The sequence below is a fragment of the Mytilus californianus genome, unplaced genomic scaffold (genome assembly GCF_021869535.1).
Source record: "Mytilus californianus isolate M0D057914Y unplaced genomic scaffold, xbMytCali1.0.p SCAF_4, whole genome shotgun sequence".
Taxonomy (NCBI): domain Eukaryota; kingdom Metazoa; phylum Mollusca; class Bivalvia; order Mytilida; family Mytilidae; genus Mytilus; species Mytilus californianus.
The window spans coordinates 8,396,093-8,416,451 of NW_026262690.1; the positions used below are offsets into that span (position 1 = coordinate 8,396,093).

At 32.5% G+C, this 20,359-nt stretch overlaps 1 protein-coding gene across 1 annotated transcript; it reads left to right on the forward strand.

The window, feature by feature from the left end:
• The first annotated feature begins 2,292 nt into the window (after positions 1-2,292).
• LOC127699073 (uncharacterized) lies at positions 2,293-6,264 on the forward strand. The gene is made up of 4 exons (XM_052202812.1): positions 2,293-2,968; positions 4,457-4,493; positions 4,971-5,087; positions 5,592-6,264. The coding sequence occupies exons 1-4, from the start codon at positions 2,381-2,383 to the stop codon at positions 6,008-6,010; spliced, it is 1,161 nt and encodes a 386-aa protein (XP_052058772.1). The 5' UTR covers positions 2,293-2,380; the 3' UTR covers positions 6,011-6,264.
• Positions 6,265-20,359: the final 14,095 nt, after the last annotated feature.

A 20,359-nucleotide genomic window follows, 5' to 3' on the forward strand; every position in this document is an offset into this window, starting at 1 on the left:
ATAATCTGTTTTACCCCATAACAGTTTCTGACATAATATGTTCTACCCTATAACAGTTTCTGACATAATCTGTTATACCCTTTAACAGTTTCTGACATAATCTGTTTTACCCCATAACAGTTTCTGACATAATATGTTCTACCCTATAACAGTTTCTGACATAATCTGTTATACCCTTTAACAGTTTCTGACATAATCTGTTCTACCCCATAACAGTTTCTGACATAACCTGTTCTACCCTATAACAGTTTCTGACATAATCTGTTCTACCATTTAACAGTTTCTGACATAATTTACTCTACCCCATTACAGTTTCTGACATAATATGTTCTACCCTTTAACAGTTACTGACATAATCTGTTCTACCCTAAAACAGTTTCTGACATAATCTGTTCTAACTTCTATCCTATAACAGTTTCTGACATAATCTTTTCTACCTTATAACAGTTTCTGACACAATCTGTTCAATCCTATAACAGTTTCTGACATAATCTGTTCTACTATTTGACAGTTTTTAACATTATCTGTTCTACCCTTTAACAGTTTCCAATATTATCTGTTCTACCCATAACAGTTTTTGACATAATCTATTCTACTCTATAACAGTTTCTGACATAATCTGTTCTATCCCGTAACAGTTTCTGACATTAAATGTTCTACCCTATAATAGTTTCTGACATAATCTGTTCTACCCTATAACAGTTTTTGACACAATCTGTTCTACCCTAGAAAAGTTTCGAGCACAATCTGTTCCACCCTATAACAGTTTTTGACATAATTTGTTCTACCCTAGAACAGTTTTTGACATTATCTGTTCTACCCTATAACAGTTTCTGACATAATCTGTTCTACCCAATAACAGTTTCTTACATAATCTGTTCTACCCTATAACAGTTTCTGACATAATCTTTTCTTCCCCATAACAGATTCTGACATAATCTGTTCTACCCTATAACAGTTTCTGACATAATCTGTTCTTCCCCACTACAGTTTCTGACATAATCTGTTCTACCCTTGAACAGTTTCTGGCATAATCTGTTTTACCCTTTAACAGTTTCTGACATAATCTGTTCTTCCCCATAACAGTTACTGACATAATATGTTCTACCCTATAACAGTTTCTGGCATAATCTGTTCTTCCCCATAACAGTTTCTGACATAATCTGTTCTACCCTAGAACAGTTTCTGACATAATCTGTTTTACCCTTTAACAGTTTCTGACATAATCTGTTCTTCCCCATAACAGTTTCTGACATAATCTGTTCTACCCTAGAACAGTTTCTGACATAATCTGTTCTACCCTAGAACAGTTTCTGACATTCTCTGTTCTACCCTATAACAGTTTCTGACATTATCTGTTATACCCTAGAACAGTTTCTGACATTATCTGTTATACCCTAGAACAGTTTCTGACATAATCTGTTCTTCCCTATAACAGGTTTCTGACATAATCAAGTCCTAGAACAGATTCGGAATTTCTAATCTAGTAAAGGTTTACTAGTTTACTAGTAAGAGTAAAAAGGAATGACTTTATTCTTTTTAATGAGTTTTCCGTTCTAATAGCAACATTCAAGCAGCACCTACATATGGACTTTATATCTCAAGTTTGATGCAAAAGTCATGTGTTAGTGTTTGACTTCCTTGGTCAAATGGTTACTGCTTATAATGAATATATTGACCGGAGGTTTATTTATGGTCAACATGAAGTCATCTCTTTGAAAGTATTCCGGACACCAATATGATTTGCTGACCGTTACGGAATATTTGTTTCAAGTACGACCATGTATATGTTTCATTTTTCGAAGCTAGAAATCGATCAATCTGTGACCGTTCTGATCACCTGTTTTTAACGCATCATGTATAGCACGACGGTTACTACTTAAAGAGCTAAAGAGCAGGAACTAGTAACTGATACATAGCACCTACGAGATCTCCAGATGTTTGCTGTGGCTCTAATTTATTGCTTTGTGGACTGTTGTTTATCATGTTTTTTTTAATCCGTTTGGTCTTGGTGTTCTTTGTCTTTCTAGAACTAATGATTTTCGGTTAATCTCTTGGTATCGTCATACTTATTTTTCTTTTTAAATCAATGCAAAGTGCGTGATTAACTTATGTTTTTATCTTGTGTTCTATAAACCTATATACGTTATGTACTAAATAGCGAACACTTATACAATTGATTTGAATAAAGTTTACAAGTACTGATTTATTACATGTGACCACAATATGCATATGTATATAAACATATAAATGAATGTATCTTGCTGATAAACACACCTTTGTATACTAACATAGATCATGCTCTTCCTCGTTGTTTTACAATGATTGTCGGTCCTCGTCTATAATAATTGCAAAGCGATAACATTTTACTTCTAGCATCATGTATGAAGAACCAACTAGGAATCGCCCTTCGTCATTCCGGAAGGCCATCAACAACAGTCCATTGAACGACCAAAGCGTGAATAAGTCTCCCCTTAATGTGAAACCAACTTCACCATTAAGCATGTACAACCATCCGGACGATTACGGGTTATACGATTTGCCGAACACTCATCACAATTTTCCGAAAGTTATTAAACCAGAGGACTTGATACCAAAGTCTCACGTTAAACGTAACCATAGCACCGATTCAACGAGCTCTGATGTAAGTTTGTTGTCATCAAGTTCTACAGCATCATCACCTACATCACGAATTTTGTTGGTTGTCGTTTTAACGTTGACAATACTCTTTTTGGCATCATTTGTGTACCTACTGCTGAAAATGAAGTCCATTGAAGACGGATTAAAGAAAGAAAGACACAAAATGGACAACATTCTGACTGTTTTTTGTGTCCCATGTGACGATGTCAGACTTGGACCTTTTGAAGAGGACAACGAAAATTTACTGTTGCTTGATAAGAAGACTGTCAACAGAGTTGAAATTTGTTGTGCAAAAACACCAAATCAAACTATTGTTTTGACCAATCTTGTAAGTATTTTCTTCTTTATATTACCTGTACTTAATCATACAGAAGATAAGTCACTTATTGTCAAACAAGTTTACTTTTCCATGTTTTTCTAATATGAAATAACATGGAGTTATTCCGGACCATATGAGTATTTGGACTATACGCGTATGGTCGGACCATATGAGTATATACTCATTTAGTTATTAACGGGCCGGACCATATGAGTATTTTGACCATATAAGTATTTTTTTTTCCAATATGCAAACTTTAACCAATAATTGATGCCCATTTATCCTTTTTGTTTAGCAAGTAAGATACAATACAAGTATTTCAGTAAATAAAATATAAAAAAAAATTGATGCGACGGCTGCAAGTAAAAACAAAACAAATCGAAGACGTTTTGATATATTGCAATGAAATTTCACAATTGTATAAGAAAATAAATAAGCAAAGATAAACTTTCTATTTTTTTAACCAGGTATGCATAGCTTTGTTCACCAGACCCAAACATTACACGTTACTGACTGATTTGTTTCTGTGACATATTGTCTGAATCTGGGTTAGATCCGTCGGTAGTCATGATAGTGTCAATCAAAAGCGTCCGTTAATATATAGGGTTTGACTTTTTGTTTAATGTTGTATTTCTTGAATCTGTCTTCTAAATTCATTCGTCAGGACAAATCGACCATAGATGTATATGTTCAGTATACTTTTAACTTGTAAATTGAATTCACTGGGTTATCCATCGTCACTTTATTCAAGTAATCATGAAAATACTTATTCAGGTCTCATGTCGCGCATAATCATGATTAAAAAAACTCAAAATTTTTAAATATTTATATTTTTTTATAAATTCTTCCAAAATTTTAAATCAATAAATTTTTATAAAGTCTGTTTTTTTTATGTCAAATCGAAGGTTCATACCTTATGTAGTTTATATTATAGTATTAATTAAACCAATGATTCGTACAGAAAGTCTAAGTCTAACTATGTACATGCTTGATTTAACATTTTAATCGTCGTCGTGTTAATCACCCGAACCATGTATATACTCATATGGTCATGACCATACGCGTATGGTCCAAATACTCATATGATCAGGAACAGAGTGATCATGCTCCTTATCAACTATTGCTCAATTTCTTAAATGATTAAATCCATCACTCTATTAACATGTTATCTTTCCTAATATGTATTTGTCACCGGACCGTTTAAGCAGCAATTCATCAACAAATCATGTTGAAAATCATTCACAAGTTCTATGTGGAGTGATGCAAGCTTTCCATTTAGTTTTACGTTGATCTTCCCCATCTTCGAAGGCCGTTTAGGGACCTTTAAATGCCTATTATAATGTACAGGTACGTATATAAATATTCTTTGCGCGCTCATGACTAAATGCCGCATTTTGGTAAATATTGATAAAAAACGACTAAGCAGCTCAATTGACTAAAATAAAAATTGATACCTTGCAATGGGATCACATCTTCAAACGTTTTCTTTTATTTCAGATTGTAGAAAGAAATCGCCAAAAGCACAAAACAGAGGGTAAGTTTTTCACCAAAAAGTAATGGGTATCGAATATTAAAATGTACCGATAAAGAACTTAAGCCTAGTATATTAAAATCCGTCCTTATCTTGACTGAGGTCCGCAACCACAATTGTAGCTTACATGTTAATTTTTGTTGTGTTTATGTACCTCGTAACTCACTGAACTCCTCAAACAAAACCTTACAACTGTCCAGACTAGAAAAAATTATTCAGTTATGTCCCTTACCATGATGATTGTCAAAAGAAAAGTATCAAAGGGCTAAGCCATTTGAGTATAACTGACCATAATAAATGGTTATTTCCAAATTATTTTTGTCCAATTAGAATTCACCCCATATCCTGGTGGTTTGTGCATATTTACCCTTAATGATTAACCAGATATCGGCAACTGTAAGATTTTGGTCTATATATATTTTATAGGATATACAAATAAACATTTGTCCTTGTTTTAGTAACTCCTATTGTAATTGATAGATATACTTGAAATGGAACAACAAATTCAACAGAGGAATGCCTCCTTTCAACCATCTATTACGAAAGCACCCGTTGCAGCTCATTTACTTGTCGGGACTCAACAAGTTCCAAAGCAAGGTATTGTATTTTTGTGTATTTCACACACTACTAACTAAATATTCCAGTTACGTTTTAACAGAAGTTAATAGTCACAACCTTTCGAACTGAAAAACTAAATTATCATCAGTGAATCATTTGGTATACATACTTACAATTTACGTATTACCAGGCAGTAATGCATGTTCATTTACTTTAGGAATTTGTTGAGAATAGGGATGAATAATTCCGTGGTTTTGTCGTTTGAATTGTTTCACATTTTGTCATGCCGTTTTTGTTAATAGTAAACGTTACGAAAGGAGTTTTGCTTATTGCTTAAGGTCGTACGGTGACCTATAGTTGCTTGTATCCACATAATTTGGACTCTAGTGGATAGGTGTCTCATTCGCAATCCTACCACGTTTTCTTATTTTTATAATGAATTTTATTGTATATCTTGTAATACTCTTTATTTCTACTGAATGTTCGCTTCTAAGGTTTGAAATTACTTTTTGTTTTATATAACACCATGGATTTGCCTTTTAGATGAAGCACCATTTCCCATCACGAATTTGATGTCAACGGATCCTATTGCGCATGTCCAAGGTTTAAGAGTAACAAGGGACATGCTAAGTATAAACAATTCAGGACTGTACTTCGTCTACAGTCAGATCTACTTCAGCAATATCAACAGTCAAAGTTACAAACAGAATACTTCACAAGCTTTATACCATTATGTCTACAGATACAACGTTATATATCCAAATGGCGGGAGTGAACTATTGTTAAAGAGTGTGCGCACTCTTTGTTGGGCTAAGGATAAACTCTATACTGACTACACTAGTTATACTGCTGCTGCATTCCAACTAAATGCTGGCGATAAACTGTATGTCATGATATCTGATATTGCGATCCTATCTAGAGAATCAAAGGCCAGTTTCTTTGGTATTTTTAAGATTTCTTAACAAACAGTGACTACGTAAACATATTGTTTGTTTTAATACTAGAAAGGTCTCATACGTATCATCGAAAAGTGCTCACTTATAGGTTCCTTATGATTTGTACGCTTGTCCGTCGATGAAGGTCATACGATTGCCTAAAATTGTTCAGGGTTTTTGGCTATCGCATAAATCATAAAAAAGGTTAACAAGGAAACAAATTGGGTCGGTGCAACCACCAACACACAACTCCTCCAAATAGATCACAGCAACGACCAACACACAACTCCTCCAAATAGATCACAGCAACGACCAACACACAGTCCATTTATTTTTGTCTCTTAAGTGAAAATTCTTCTGATATATTTTGCATTTTTTTTTTATTTATGTGAACATAAAAGAGATGTAGCATGTGTGACAACCATTGAAACAGAAAACAAAGAAGAATGTAAGAAATGCAGACGACATTAAAAAGACAAATATACCTGCCACTGTAGAGAGAAACAGAATACAATTATGTATATGCATGTATCTACGCATATATAGAAGTCGATACGACACAACAAAAGAGAAAAAATCACATTAAATAGAATCAGACGGCCACTGTTTTGCCGTCAGAGATTATCATGAAAGACTATGCAACGAAACGATGAAACATAAACGGACAAAGATATCAAAATCATTATTATCATATGACTTGACAGAGAAAACTATTGACTAAATGACTGAAATAGTAACATTTATTTACCAAAAGAAATGTTACGAATTGGTTACCACGACATATTATACAAAAATACAAAAAGAAAGAAACCACTGCATGTAAAAAGTAAAACGCTTAAACTTGATACACAAAACAACAAAATCTGAGAGACAGAAACATAATATAGAGGAAAAAATCTTTTAACTTTAATCGTGTTGTGTTTCAAAGTTTTATAACTTCGTTGACCTTGTCTATTTCTTCGACAACGATAATTACACTTTATACATTTCATGCGTCCGAAGCGCTTTACTGGATTAACCTTCACCAGTATTGCTCAAACATTTCAAAGTCATGGGCTCTTTTGACAAAACAGTCTTACGACTAAGATTGATCGTAAGGTATACTGAAATCTTCATGAATTACAAGTATTTTTACTTACTCGTAAGATTTTTTTGTGAAATGAGTCGTAGGGATGCAAAAAAACGGTATTTGAGAAGTGACGAAACGATATAAAGCAAGTAAACACCTCTGTAAATAAAAAAAAAAAGAAAGAAAGAAAAAAAAAGAAAGAAAGAAAGAAAGAAAGAAAGAAAGAAAGAAAGAATCATCGTTATTTATATATGTTTCATATTATGTATAGTGTATAAAGATAACGCCTTAATGATTGATGTGATACATGTACAATCACTAGTTTGATACATATGAAACAAAATGTAGTACTTTGAATGGATAAGTATCAGAACCTAATTTTATATTAAATAAGCTAATTTTTGAATATCAATAAAATTGTAAATAAAATGAGAAATAATTTTACTTTATTCAAATCAAATTAATGAATGCAGTTCTTTTATTCATATTCGAAGGCAACTTGAATACTCGCTATACTCGCAAAACTTTCAAAACAAATAATTCGAAGAAATATACTCAAAACGGCTACTGAGATTGCGCAACGTTGTTGCATATGACTCCGAACGGCAAATATAATCCAATCAAAAACAGAGCTTCAAAACACCTAAAGTAAGGCTGCACATGCATAGCCCACGAAAGGTATTGTTTAACGTACTTACTCTACCGATATAGAAATTTGAAATTCTGAGAAAAACATGATTTTATGCAATTACAGATTTTATTAACCAGTTTTGTGCACTATGTATTAAACTGCCCCTTTATTAATAGAAGCGAGACTGGTCCATTACAGAATAACAGGGCATTAATACAGGGCCATTATGAATAAACAGGGCTATTATTGATAATCAGGGCCATTATGAAAAAACAGTGCCATTCTGAAAAAAACAGGGCCATTATGAATAATCAGGGCTATTACGGATTTCCAGTTGCTATCAATTCAAATACATTTCTGGGGAAAAGAAACATCAAGAAATTGAAAGTGCCGAAGAATCAATACTCATCTTATTTGACCCAGTTGTCAAGTTGATAATTACATAATACATTCCATGATGTGTATCAAACTATATAACTTTGAGTTTTAAAATCAAGAATGAAATCATAAATTGCTTTGAATAGGACAACAATAAAATTTGATTAACATTTACATGTTATTCCATCACATCACTTTAAAAGTTTCTATTTGATATTGCATTTTGTGTACTCATATCTATACTACTAAAGGAAGAGGCCGATTTCATTGAGCCGCAACTCCTCAGAAACCATACAAAGTCGGAAATATTTGTAATATGACGTATAAATGTAGTGTTTTGTACTTCCTAAATTTGTCTTTGAAACAATATTTTTTCCACAGAAAACGCCAATTTTTGAGAAAATATCCAAATTCGGAGACCGTTATCGATCCGTGAATTATACGCTTTTGCGCATGCTCAGTCGACGTTCTGCACATGCTACACCTGTTACATGTACATGTACCTTATCTGTACATTCTGCCTCTGTCAGTCGCACCACCAAACGGTGTATTTGGAATTAAAATTTTGCTATATACACGAGTCATAATCACACCTGAAATTCGTCAGTATACAGGGATTGACACTACTAAATTCAATCATTGGCAAAAAAATATATATATCTACAAGTAGTTTCTGGTTGTAGTAAGAAAAACCAGGATGGGGTCAAATGACAATACACATACTAAAAATCCAGGCTAAAATAATTCAGTCACGGACCCGCGATGTCGCGGGTGTGTTCTAGTATATACAATTTCTCCCATAAAAACTGATTTGGCTTGGTTAAATATTACACATTAACGGTTTGGTTAAAAAAAGTATTAAGAAGTGGGTGTTTTCAAATTGACCTTGTTATTTTTCCTTGTTCGGTAATAATGGCCTCGGAGGTTGTAATGGCCATGCGTTACCTTCGTGCCATTACTTGGACATATAACAGGGCCATTATGAAAACACCTATTAATTAATACTACAAACCTTTGTACAAAATTTGAATATCGAAAATTAAAGAGTGCTTACCACCGAATGGACATTTTCCCCTGAAAACATGATGCAATGATTTGTTGAATCTTTTAGTTCAGCTATAAATTGTTTAGTGAACGATAATTATGAAACAAGTATATTCTGACAAAATGTCCGGATACTCAGGCTTTGTTAGTAGATATGAACAAAAATACTAATTTGTCAAATCATTGTGTAATGGAATAAATACTTTAAAAGAATTGTGAAAAATTTGTTTATATTGACTGACAGTAGATATACATCGATTATTTATGATAACTTCTATTACAAATACATTGTGCTGCTCCGAAGCTGCTTTTTGAAGGGGCATTAGCTGTCAAATTCATGTTCACCGATTTGACTGAAATTCTCATATTTGATTTATAACATACTAAAAGAGAGGCGAAAGATACCAGAGGGACATTCAAACTAACAAGTCGAAAACAAACTGACAACGCCATGGCTAAAAAATAAAAAGACCAACAGACAAACAGACAAACAATAAAATTGAGGATGGAAAGGGGGAATGTGTCAAAGAGACAAAAACCCGACCAAAGAGCAGAAAACAGCCCAAGGCCTACCATGGGTCTTCAACACATCGGGAAAAATCACGCACCCGGAGTCGGGCTTCAGCTGGCCCCTAAACAAAAATGTGTACTAGTTCAGTGAAAATGGACGTCACACTAAACTCCGAAACATATAAATGAACTAAAATTAAAAAACATACAGACCGGAGGCTCCTGACTTGGGACAGGCGCAAAAATGCGGCGGGATTAAACATGTTTTGTGAGATCTCAACCCCCCTAATACTTCTAGCCAATGTAGAATAAACAAACACACAGCAATACGCACAGTAAAACTCAGTGAGTCCGAAGTCAGACTAGGTAACAGAAGAAACTAAGCAAAATGACAATGATACATAGATTAACAAAGGACTACTACATGTAGCAGTTGCTGACATGCCAGCTCCAGACCTCAATCAAACTGATTGAAAGATTATGTCTTCACCATATGAAAATCAAGCACAATCCCTCTCGTTAGGGGTTAAGTATAATACCATCATACAATATACAAGAGAACATAACCCGTATCATGCCAACAACTGGTTTTAGAATACATGTGTTTATTTCCGATGCAAAGACCCTATGAGTGAATCAATATTAATTCCAAATTATGCCATCTTTAATGACCTGACAACAGTATTGTAACTATATCTCTTCTGAATAAGTCTGTTTAAAGGTTTGGTTAGCTTTTGAGGTGAATGACGATATTTTTGTGCTTTGTATAGAATATTACCATAAAAGATAGGATGTGAAATAACTGAACGTATAAGATGTCTGCATGTTGATTTATATTTACGAATGTTGTCCTTGTACCGATGATAAAATTTAGTAAATGTTTTGACTAGTTTGTTATATCGAAAAGCTTGGTGTAATATTTTTTCAGTAATACAGAGATTTCTTTCGTTAAAATCAAATGCGTTCTTACATACACGAGCGAATCGAACAAGTTGAGATATATAAACACCATAAGATGGTGACAAGGGAACGTCACCATCTAAAAAGGGATAAATAACAAAAGGAAATGAAAAATCATCTCTTTTATCGTAAATTTTGGTATTAAGCTTCCCGTTGAAGATAAAATATCAAGACCCAGGAAAGGGCAGTGTTCATTGTTAGTATTAGCTTTAATTAAAGTCAGTTCAGCAGGATAAATCTCTTTAGTGAACATTCTGAAGTCGGCATTATTTAAAGCCAATATATCATCCAAATATCTAAAATGTTATTAAATTTTTGTATCAGATGTTGTGTCGATGAGTCTTTGCTGATTTTAGTCATAAATTGTAACTCATAACAATACAGAAACAGGACCGCAATAAGTGGTGCACAGTTAGTCCCCATTGGAATTCCGATAACGTGACGATATACGGAATCTCCATAGCGAACAAAATTGTTTTCTAGTAAAAATTCAAGTGCAATTATCGTATCAAAGTAGGTCCAATTGACATAGTTCTTTTGTTTGTTGTTACTTAAAAATGACATAAATAGTACACAAAACACAACATAGAAAACTCAAGAATTAGCAACACGAACCCCACCAAAAACTAGGGGTAATCTCAGGTGCTCCGGAAGGGTAAGCAGATTCTGCTCCACATGTGGCACCCGTCGTGTTGCTCATGTTAGTACAAACCCGGTAGGTAATAAGTCTAATTCGCTAGGTCACATTCGGGAAAAGGGACGGACAATAGGAACATATCCGCTATCATCTGTGAAACGGATATTTCATAACGGACAACCAACTCGTGATGGCGTCCGTAAAACTTACGAAGGGATGATTTCAACTTCACCACTTGGAACTCTTTGTTTAATATCTTCCTTGATAGCAACGTATATCTAAATTATAAAAAGTCAAAAATATACAATTTACAATGCATGGGCTCCATAATATGTATTACATTGTAGCATTTCGTATGTATTTTAGTCTAGACGCCATCTAATCAACCATCGAGGTGACCTCCGAAGACTGCCGACGGTCATATAACCCGATATAAACATAAATATAGATATAAATAGATAGCGAACTCGTGCAATTGGATTTTTTTCTAGGTCTGTTTGATTTCATATTATAAGTTAAACATATATGTTAATCATCGTTTTTACCTGTATAAGAATGAGTTTTTGTGGGTCGAATCAGTCAATCAAATGGTTTACCCTTGTTTCACTTTCAATGTTGACATTTTTTTCATTAAATAACTGAACTCACCTTATTCATGCGTAAACCATCTCTAGCTAAGGGGTCAAATTGAAGATCACATGAATACGGATTCAATGAGGTCGAGTTATTCACTTGCAAGTGAATAATTCATCAGCGATGTTTCTTAGCTTATTTTGACGAAATTGAACCAAGCTGGCTACTAAAAGCAAATTATTATTTCACTGTTTCACTTTCATTAATGATTGAACAAAACAAAATCATATTTTGATATTTTTTTTTATATCTCGTAGCTAATGCCCATTTAAATTCATTTTTTCTTTAGTGAAAGATTGAAGGTTACAAGTACTATAGTTTGTGATATTTAATTTATAACCATTTAAGTGTCTCTATATAGCTAACGACATCAGAATTACAAGGATATACATTTTGAAAATTATATTTCAAGTTATAATTTGTTTGAATTGATTTTGAATTATTGAAAGTATATATTTTACAATATGCATTTGATGTGCATACTTCAAATCTTTTTTAATGTGAAATTCCCTCAAATAAATACCAAACAATAAAAAAACTATATATAATGTTCAGTACTATGAACAATTATGTAAGCTGCATAATATGTTCAAAGTATGTTTTCGTTAGTAAAATATAAAACATATATCTCCTACAGAGATTTAATATACCATAAGTTGAAGACTTAATTCATTACAATCAATACCTTGAAGGTTACATGCTTGTGTGGAAGAACGATATTATATAATACTTACAATATCTAAACGATCGATGGGTGCAATAATGTTTTGGTTGGCTTGAATTGAAAGGTGCCTTTTTGAATATTTTTTTTCGAATTTCGATTAAAAATCAAATTAATAACTCAAATTAGGTATCACGTAATTTGTACTATAGACAAAAAATAAAACCTTAAAGTGTTTAACAGTTTGATAGAAAATTAGATTTAATTTTGTTTACAAGAATAAAATTGAGAATGGAAATGGGGAATGTGTCAAAGAGACAACAACCTGACCATAGAGCAGACAACAGCCGAAGGCCACCAATGGGTCTTCAATGCAGCGAGAAACTCCCGCACCCGGAGGCGTCCTTCAGCTGGCCCCTAAACAAATATGTATACTAGTTCAGTGATAATGGACGTCATACTAAACTCCAAATTATACACAAGAAACTAGAATTAAAAATGATACAAGACTAACAAAGGCCAGAGGCTCCTGACTTGGGACAGGCGCAAAAATGCGGCGGGGTTAAACATGTTTTTTGAGATCTCAACCCTCCCCCTATACCTCTAGCCAATGTAGAAAAAACAAACGTACAACAGTACGCACAGTAAAACTCAGTTTAAGAGAAGTCTGAGTCCGATGTCAGAATAGGAAACAAAAGAAAATAAACAAAATGACAATAATACATAAATAACAACAGACTACTAGCAGTTACTGACATGCCAGCTCCAGACCTCAATTAAACTGATAGAAAGATTATGTCTTCATCATATGAATATCAGGCACAATCCCTCCTGTTAGGGGTTTAGTATTATACCGTCATAAAATATATGAGAAGAACACAACCCGTGTCATGCCAACAACTGGTTTTAGAATAAATATGTTTAATTCCGATGCAAAGACCCTATAAGTGAATCAATATTAAAGCCAAAATATGCAATCTTTAATGACCTGACAACAGTATCGTAACTATATCCCTTCTTAATAAGTCTGTTTAAAGGTTTTGTTAGCTTTTGAGGTGAATACTGGCATTTTTGTGCTTTGTAAAGAATATTACCATAAAAGATTGGATGTGAAATACCCGAACGTATAAGATGTCTTCATGTTGAGTTATATTTACGAATGATGTCCTTATACCGATGATAAAATTTAGTAAATGTTTTGACTAGTTTATGATATCGAAAACCCTGGTGTAATAATTTTTCAGTAATATATAAATTTCTCTCGCTAAAATCTAATACGTTGTTACATACACGAGCGAATCGTACAAGTTGAGATATATAAACACCATAAGAAGGTGACAAGGGAACGTCACCATCTAAAAATGGATAATTAACGATAGGAAATGAAAAATCATCTCTTTTATCATAAATTTTTGTATTAAGCTTCCCGTTAATGATATAGATATCAAGATCGAGGAAAGGACAGTGGTCATTGTTAGTATTAGCTTTATTTAAAGTAAGTTCAACAGGATAAATTTCTTTAGTATACATACTGAAGTTGTCATTATTGAGAGCCAATATATCATCCAAATATCTAAAAGTATTGTTTAATTTTTGTATCAGATGTTGTTTCGATGGGTCTTTGCTGATTTTAGTCATAAATTGTAATTCATAACAATACAAAAACAGGTCCGCAATAAGTGGTGCACAGTTAGTCCCCATTGGAATTCCGATAACTTGACGATATACGGAATCTCCAAAGCGAACAAAAATGTTATCAAGTAAAAATTCAAGGGCAGATATAGTATCAAAGCATGTCCAATTGACATAGCTCTTTTGTTTGTTGCTACTAAAAAATGACCTAAAAGAGTTTGAACATATGTATTCGCATTCCGACTTTTTAAATGCCCATTTAATTAGGTGTGTGAATTTTTTCTTAATAAGAATATGAGGCAAAGTGGTATATAGGGTAGAAAAATCAAAACTTTGAACAGATTCAAAATCACCAATATATGCATGCAATTTATCAAGTACTTCCAACGAGTTTTTGACACTCCAAAAGTAGTTAATTCCACTATTTTCAAATGCCTTATTTGAACAATTTATTACCAGGTTTTTGATTGTACCAAGTGTACTAGTAAGTAGAATAGACAATTTAGTAGTGGAACAATGACTTGAAGACGAAATAAATCTATATTTGTAAGGTGATTTGTGTAGCTTCGGAAGCCAGTACATAGTTGGGACTTTCATTGTATTTGGTTCTGCTTGTAAAGAAGTAGCTAATAGTTTATGTTTGTTACAGATATCGTTTTCTGAAAATGAAGTCAGTAGGAATGTTGGTGAATTCGTGATTTCCTTTTGCAGAAACCTTTTTTAGAAAACTAGAAGAAATAAGAAATAATTTCACTATTGTTACCTCTTTTACAAAATTAAAAATTCCATTGTTCAAAAGCAAATAAACTGTTAATCTTTATTGTTATATAAAAAAAATTAAAACAACATTTTTGTAACACAAAAAAAACATATAAAATGATACTTTAAGCTTAGACATGAACACACATTATTAGTATGAGTATGCAGGACTAGATGGCGAGTGAAAAGTAAATCACTCCGGTATATTGTGTATCATTATACAAGTATGAAATTATCCGTCTGAATTAATACACTCTATTTGTTGTTGAAAGTTATCTTATATCTGTGTTAGATTTTGTAATATGACAGTAGTCTTCATACCAAAGTTTCCGACAAAATGGACAAATTTCCTTTTTCCAATGATTATTTTTCTTTTGTAAAGTGCTGAATGCTTTATATAGAATTCTACTGTTTCGATATGCGCTTGTTTGAGTGAAGTATCATATTTCACACACCACAACGGAAGCCCCACTTTGTCAAAGGATTTACTGCCGGACGGGGAAATCCAGGGACGACCATATTTCTGTAACAAAGTCAACCTTGGGGGTTTGTTGAATTTGACATATCAAAACTACACGCATTGTAATATTATATGAGATGAGTATCTAGACGTCTCAAAACAGATATAATACGAGATGAGTATTTAGACAAACAGATCACATTTGATTGAGTGATATAACTAACAAAGAAGAAAGAAATCAAACAACGATATTGTTTTCATTATATCATTATTATAACTATTGTTTGTGTACGTTTGAAGTGTAACTCGAAATTGGACTTATACCATATATTGTTGACAAAAAGTAATTAAATTTAATATCATTTAGATATAATCTGTGTCAGTATTGGGTTCGATTTAAAGGTTACTATCTCTAAGATAAGAAGGTCAAGGTTATATTTGTTATTAAACATAGAGTAAATGTGCAAGTCATATTTGTTTTTAATTGTATATTTAGAAAAAGTGATATAATCATTTCAAAATGATATGACATTTAATGTAATTGTTGAAGGCCATACGGTACCCCCATATTTATTTACATCTTTGTCCATTGGTCTACGTATAGTTGTCTCACTGGCAACCATGTCACATCTTCTTATTTTTATATTGTTCTATTTTTCCATATACTTGAATACTATAAACTGTTCTAAACTTTTATCTATTTATTTAGTTACGAAAAGTAAAACAAATCAGTATTACCCTTTGAGTTTTGATGCTTCGAAAGTGTTACATATATTAGTATTAGTATTGGTATAAATAAAATAATAAATTCAAATATCTCTCTTCATTGATTTGGGTACCAACCATTCATTTTTTTTGGGGAATGAGGGGGGAGCATGTTCTTCTAACATGGCCAAAAACTTCGATCAACTTAGTCACCTTTCTGCATATGTACACAAAACTTTTCCGCTTTCTAACTTTCAAACCCCTAAGAGTTTGTTAATAAAACTTGGCATGATTATTCACCATTACTAAAAGGTGTGTCAGATAAAAGAAAGAAAACCATCATTTAAAGTAATGGTAAAAAACTTGGTACAACTTTGTCACATCTGCTAGAACCAGTCGTGGGTGTCGATGGAGTCAATGGCAAGTGCACAACTGTTGATGAGTCCAATTCAGCGATGTCATAAAAACAAAGAAAGAACGACTCGGGCTGCGAGTAGTTTTTGCTATATTTCATTCATACTAACTTTGTAACTGTGAAATAGCATGCTGACCAACACAAGAAAGATATTTCATTACTATAAGTTAGTTTACAAAAAAATTTCATACAAGAGAAGTCATATCTTTCTCACTAATTATCTCTGGCTAAGAATAGATAAAACTTTTATTTTTGGCCGAAAATTATTGTACAAGTTCAACACTTATCGAAAATTTATCTAATAATGAATACAAAATATCTTAAAAGTACTCAACAGGTAGGTACTAGAAGTGATAGTACCGAATTTCGAAATGTTGAATGAAACGAACTTCGCATATACTTATACGTTTTTAGCATTAAAAACTGTACATCTATTAAAAAGTCCTTGATATTACATGTAGGAAGTGCATCTTTTTTGTCGACTTTTTTTTTTACTTAAATGAAAATATAATATATTTATTGTATTCTGCTATTTTACAATCCAAGCTGGCGGAAGACTCCAATACTCTTTAACATATAGAGTATGACAATGGGATGTTATCTCTAATTTTTATTTAACTGCATGACTCTTTTACATCTTATAAAATATACACCAAGTGGAAATATAAATTGAATTATACTACATAGGAAAACTTAACATAAAGTAGAACACCATTCTTGAATCCGTAATAATAAAGATTAAAAAAAAATTAAAAAAAATATACGGTAGGCTATCTTGTTTCAAGAAAAATAAACGTTTTCTTAAACTAAGGGAGCTGCCATTTGATTTTATGGAGGGGGGGGGGGGGGGGGGGGGCTAGGATGAAAAATTTTGTCCTGCATTTTTTTAGTTGTAATCTCTATCCTGCCTTTTTATTTTCCACTCTATTCGGTCCTGCCTTTTTTTTTTTTAGTTTATCCTGACTTTTTTTTACCTAAATTGTCATCCTGACTTTTTTTTTTACAAGTGTCTCATCCTGCCTTTTTTTTTACTCAAAACTCCTGTCCTGCCTATTTTTTTTTCAAATTTTTATCCTAGCCCCCCATAAAAATCAAATGGTAGCTCCCTAATATGCTACGCATTTTCTTACAAAAGGAGCTTCGTGTTATTAATACTAAACATGGTTAACTGGAAAGAAACTATCAGCATTCTACCTGAAATATTGGGTGCAGAAATAAAGACGAAAAGGTTAGTTAATTCAACAAAAGCCTGCTGTGCCGATACAATAGGAGGGCTATGTATGTGTATGGGTGTGGATATAAGGGAAATTGACATTATGAAAACGGGAATTGTGCTTCCGCATTAACTTCTAGTAATCTAAGATGAGTACAGCTATAAATATAATAAAAAAAATGGCAAGATATGTAAATCGTCGTTGATTGTATTAATGGAAAACCCATTATAATCAAGGATATATATATATACATGTATCTTGCCAAGTATATGTCAATCTGCAAGCAGATGTTTAATGATCCAAATGTAAATAAAAAGTTTAAATATTTATTTTTATGTAAAAGTTTAAATCGATTATTTGTTAAAAAAAAATTAATCTTTACACGTAAATTGAATCATATCACTGTTTTCTAGATGAATCGAGATTTACTCTTTCATTACGAGAAAAAAAAATTCACATGAGACAAATATTAATATTGAAAACATCTGAATCAACCTTTTTGAAATATTTATAAAAATCAAAAGAAATTATAGATAATGGTAAATGAGACAGCACACAATCAAAACAACATAACCAAAAAAGACCCTTATATTAAAGTTCAACAATAAATCTAAACCATATGACAAGACAATTGACATGAAGGGGAGCCAGAAAATACATCAAAGACGCCTAGATGTGATCTTACTTATTGCATGCGTCATCAGTAGGATCGTCTAGAGGAATTGAGGCAGGAATTTGGGGAAACAGTTTTGCTCATTCCTTAACCATTTTTAATGTTCAGGTAATCATCAAATAGGGTTCAAATAAGTTCTGAATTTAATACCTCGCGAATAAGGGGAAACATAGGGATTTATTCATTTATTACTCTTTCATTTCATGTCGATAATGGCTTTCCCCATTTATTTAAGATGATGACACTACCACTATTCTTGTACTAAATAGTCGTCTGATCTGTAATCTTATCTATTCCCGATTATGACATTTGGATTAATTTTAAATTGCATGGCTTGTGATGTTCTGTCATTACGATTCCCTAAGTTTTTGTTTGTTTATCTTGCATTGTATCTTTGAAAATTAATGAATTGATGAGCATATGCAAATCACTGTTTCCTCTAATTTACCCCATGATACTATGGTTTATGCAGAATGATAACTTTCGATAATTTAGAGGGGTCTTTCAGGAATGTAATATCATTTAAGGATAAAGCATGATAAATGCAGAATATACAATCACATTTAATTGAATTATGATAATTACATTGCAGAGAAAGCACGTTGAAACAGTCCTAACACAATTTACTTTAGATAAAGTTTCACATTGTAAATAAATGTCATAGTACAATTAAGAATATATATTCATAGAAAATCAAATATCTTGCATAAATTGCCAAAACGGTTAACATGGAAAAAAGAAAAAAAATATAACAAGATGTCAGAATACAATTCCAAACTTATAATTCACAATAATAAAAAAAACATTTTACCAATGTAGCACGTGTGACACGTAGTAAAATTTGTATTCGATGCACAAATTCATTCTTTAATTTGATGACTGGTATTTTAGTATTTGCAATATATTAGTGTTGTGTAAGGTATTCAAGAGAATATAATATTAATTTTGATACTCAATGAATCCCAACTGTTGACTTTAGGATATAGAAACATGATCATCTGGGACTCTCCTATCCGACAGTAAAAGTTATGCCATAATCAGCCGTCTGTTTTTCTTTTTAAATACGCAGCCACTTCCGGCCAGAATAGGGACGTTAAATGCGATGCCTCGTATAAAAACCCTTGCAACATCCGTATGTTTTCAAGGAAAACATGTCGAAATTCATATATCTTACCTAAAATGACCAAATTACACATAAATTTGGGACAAAAAAGATTTAAATGCAGTAGTACTTTTGATATATAAACGATCCATACTTAGTAAAGTAAATATCTAAACGGACCTATGCGGAGAGTTATTGAGGGCAAACTTATTTAATTTGTATGCCTCTGAATATAAAAAAGTTAAATCTTTCACTTCTATAATTCTCTACACTAAGACTTTTAAATACCTTAGAATCCCGCAAAGAAGATAACATTTCTTAAAGTGTGTATATTCAACATCGAAGATTTCAACAGATAGTGAAATACATAAAAGAAAAATATATGAAAACTGAACAGAAATCTAATGCTGATTAAACATATAGACTTCCTTTTTGTATCTTCTGTACATTTTGTTCGAAAAATAAAATGAACTAAGATGCATATATATCTTTCATGTTCAGGACAGATATACTATATTTATGAGGTTAGAGCAGTTGAAGCTAGAATAATGATATAGACCATCACTGGTGATCCGATGGATAAAATCTGTCGTAGAGTTGTCACTGGTTCAGACGTACTTAACACATATGGTTTTTATGGTTTTAGAAATAGAAATACCAATGAGATGGCGAAAACATTCATAAAGAAGTTCGTATATTTGAAACACATCATATTTTTGTTGGTACCATAGTAATACAAACATTAACAATGGCCAACTGTAGATTATAACAATGATATCCCTAAACAATGATGAAATATATGCCAACAAGTATGTTGCATGGTAAGTGGTGTCCAAAACTATCATAATTTGTAACATTAAGTATGGGAAAAAAGAATTTTTTTGGTAAACACA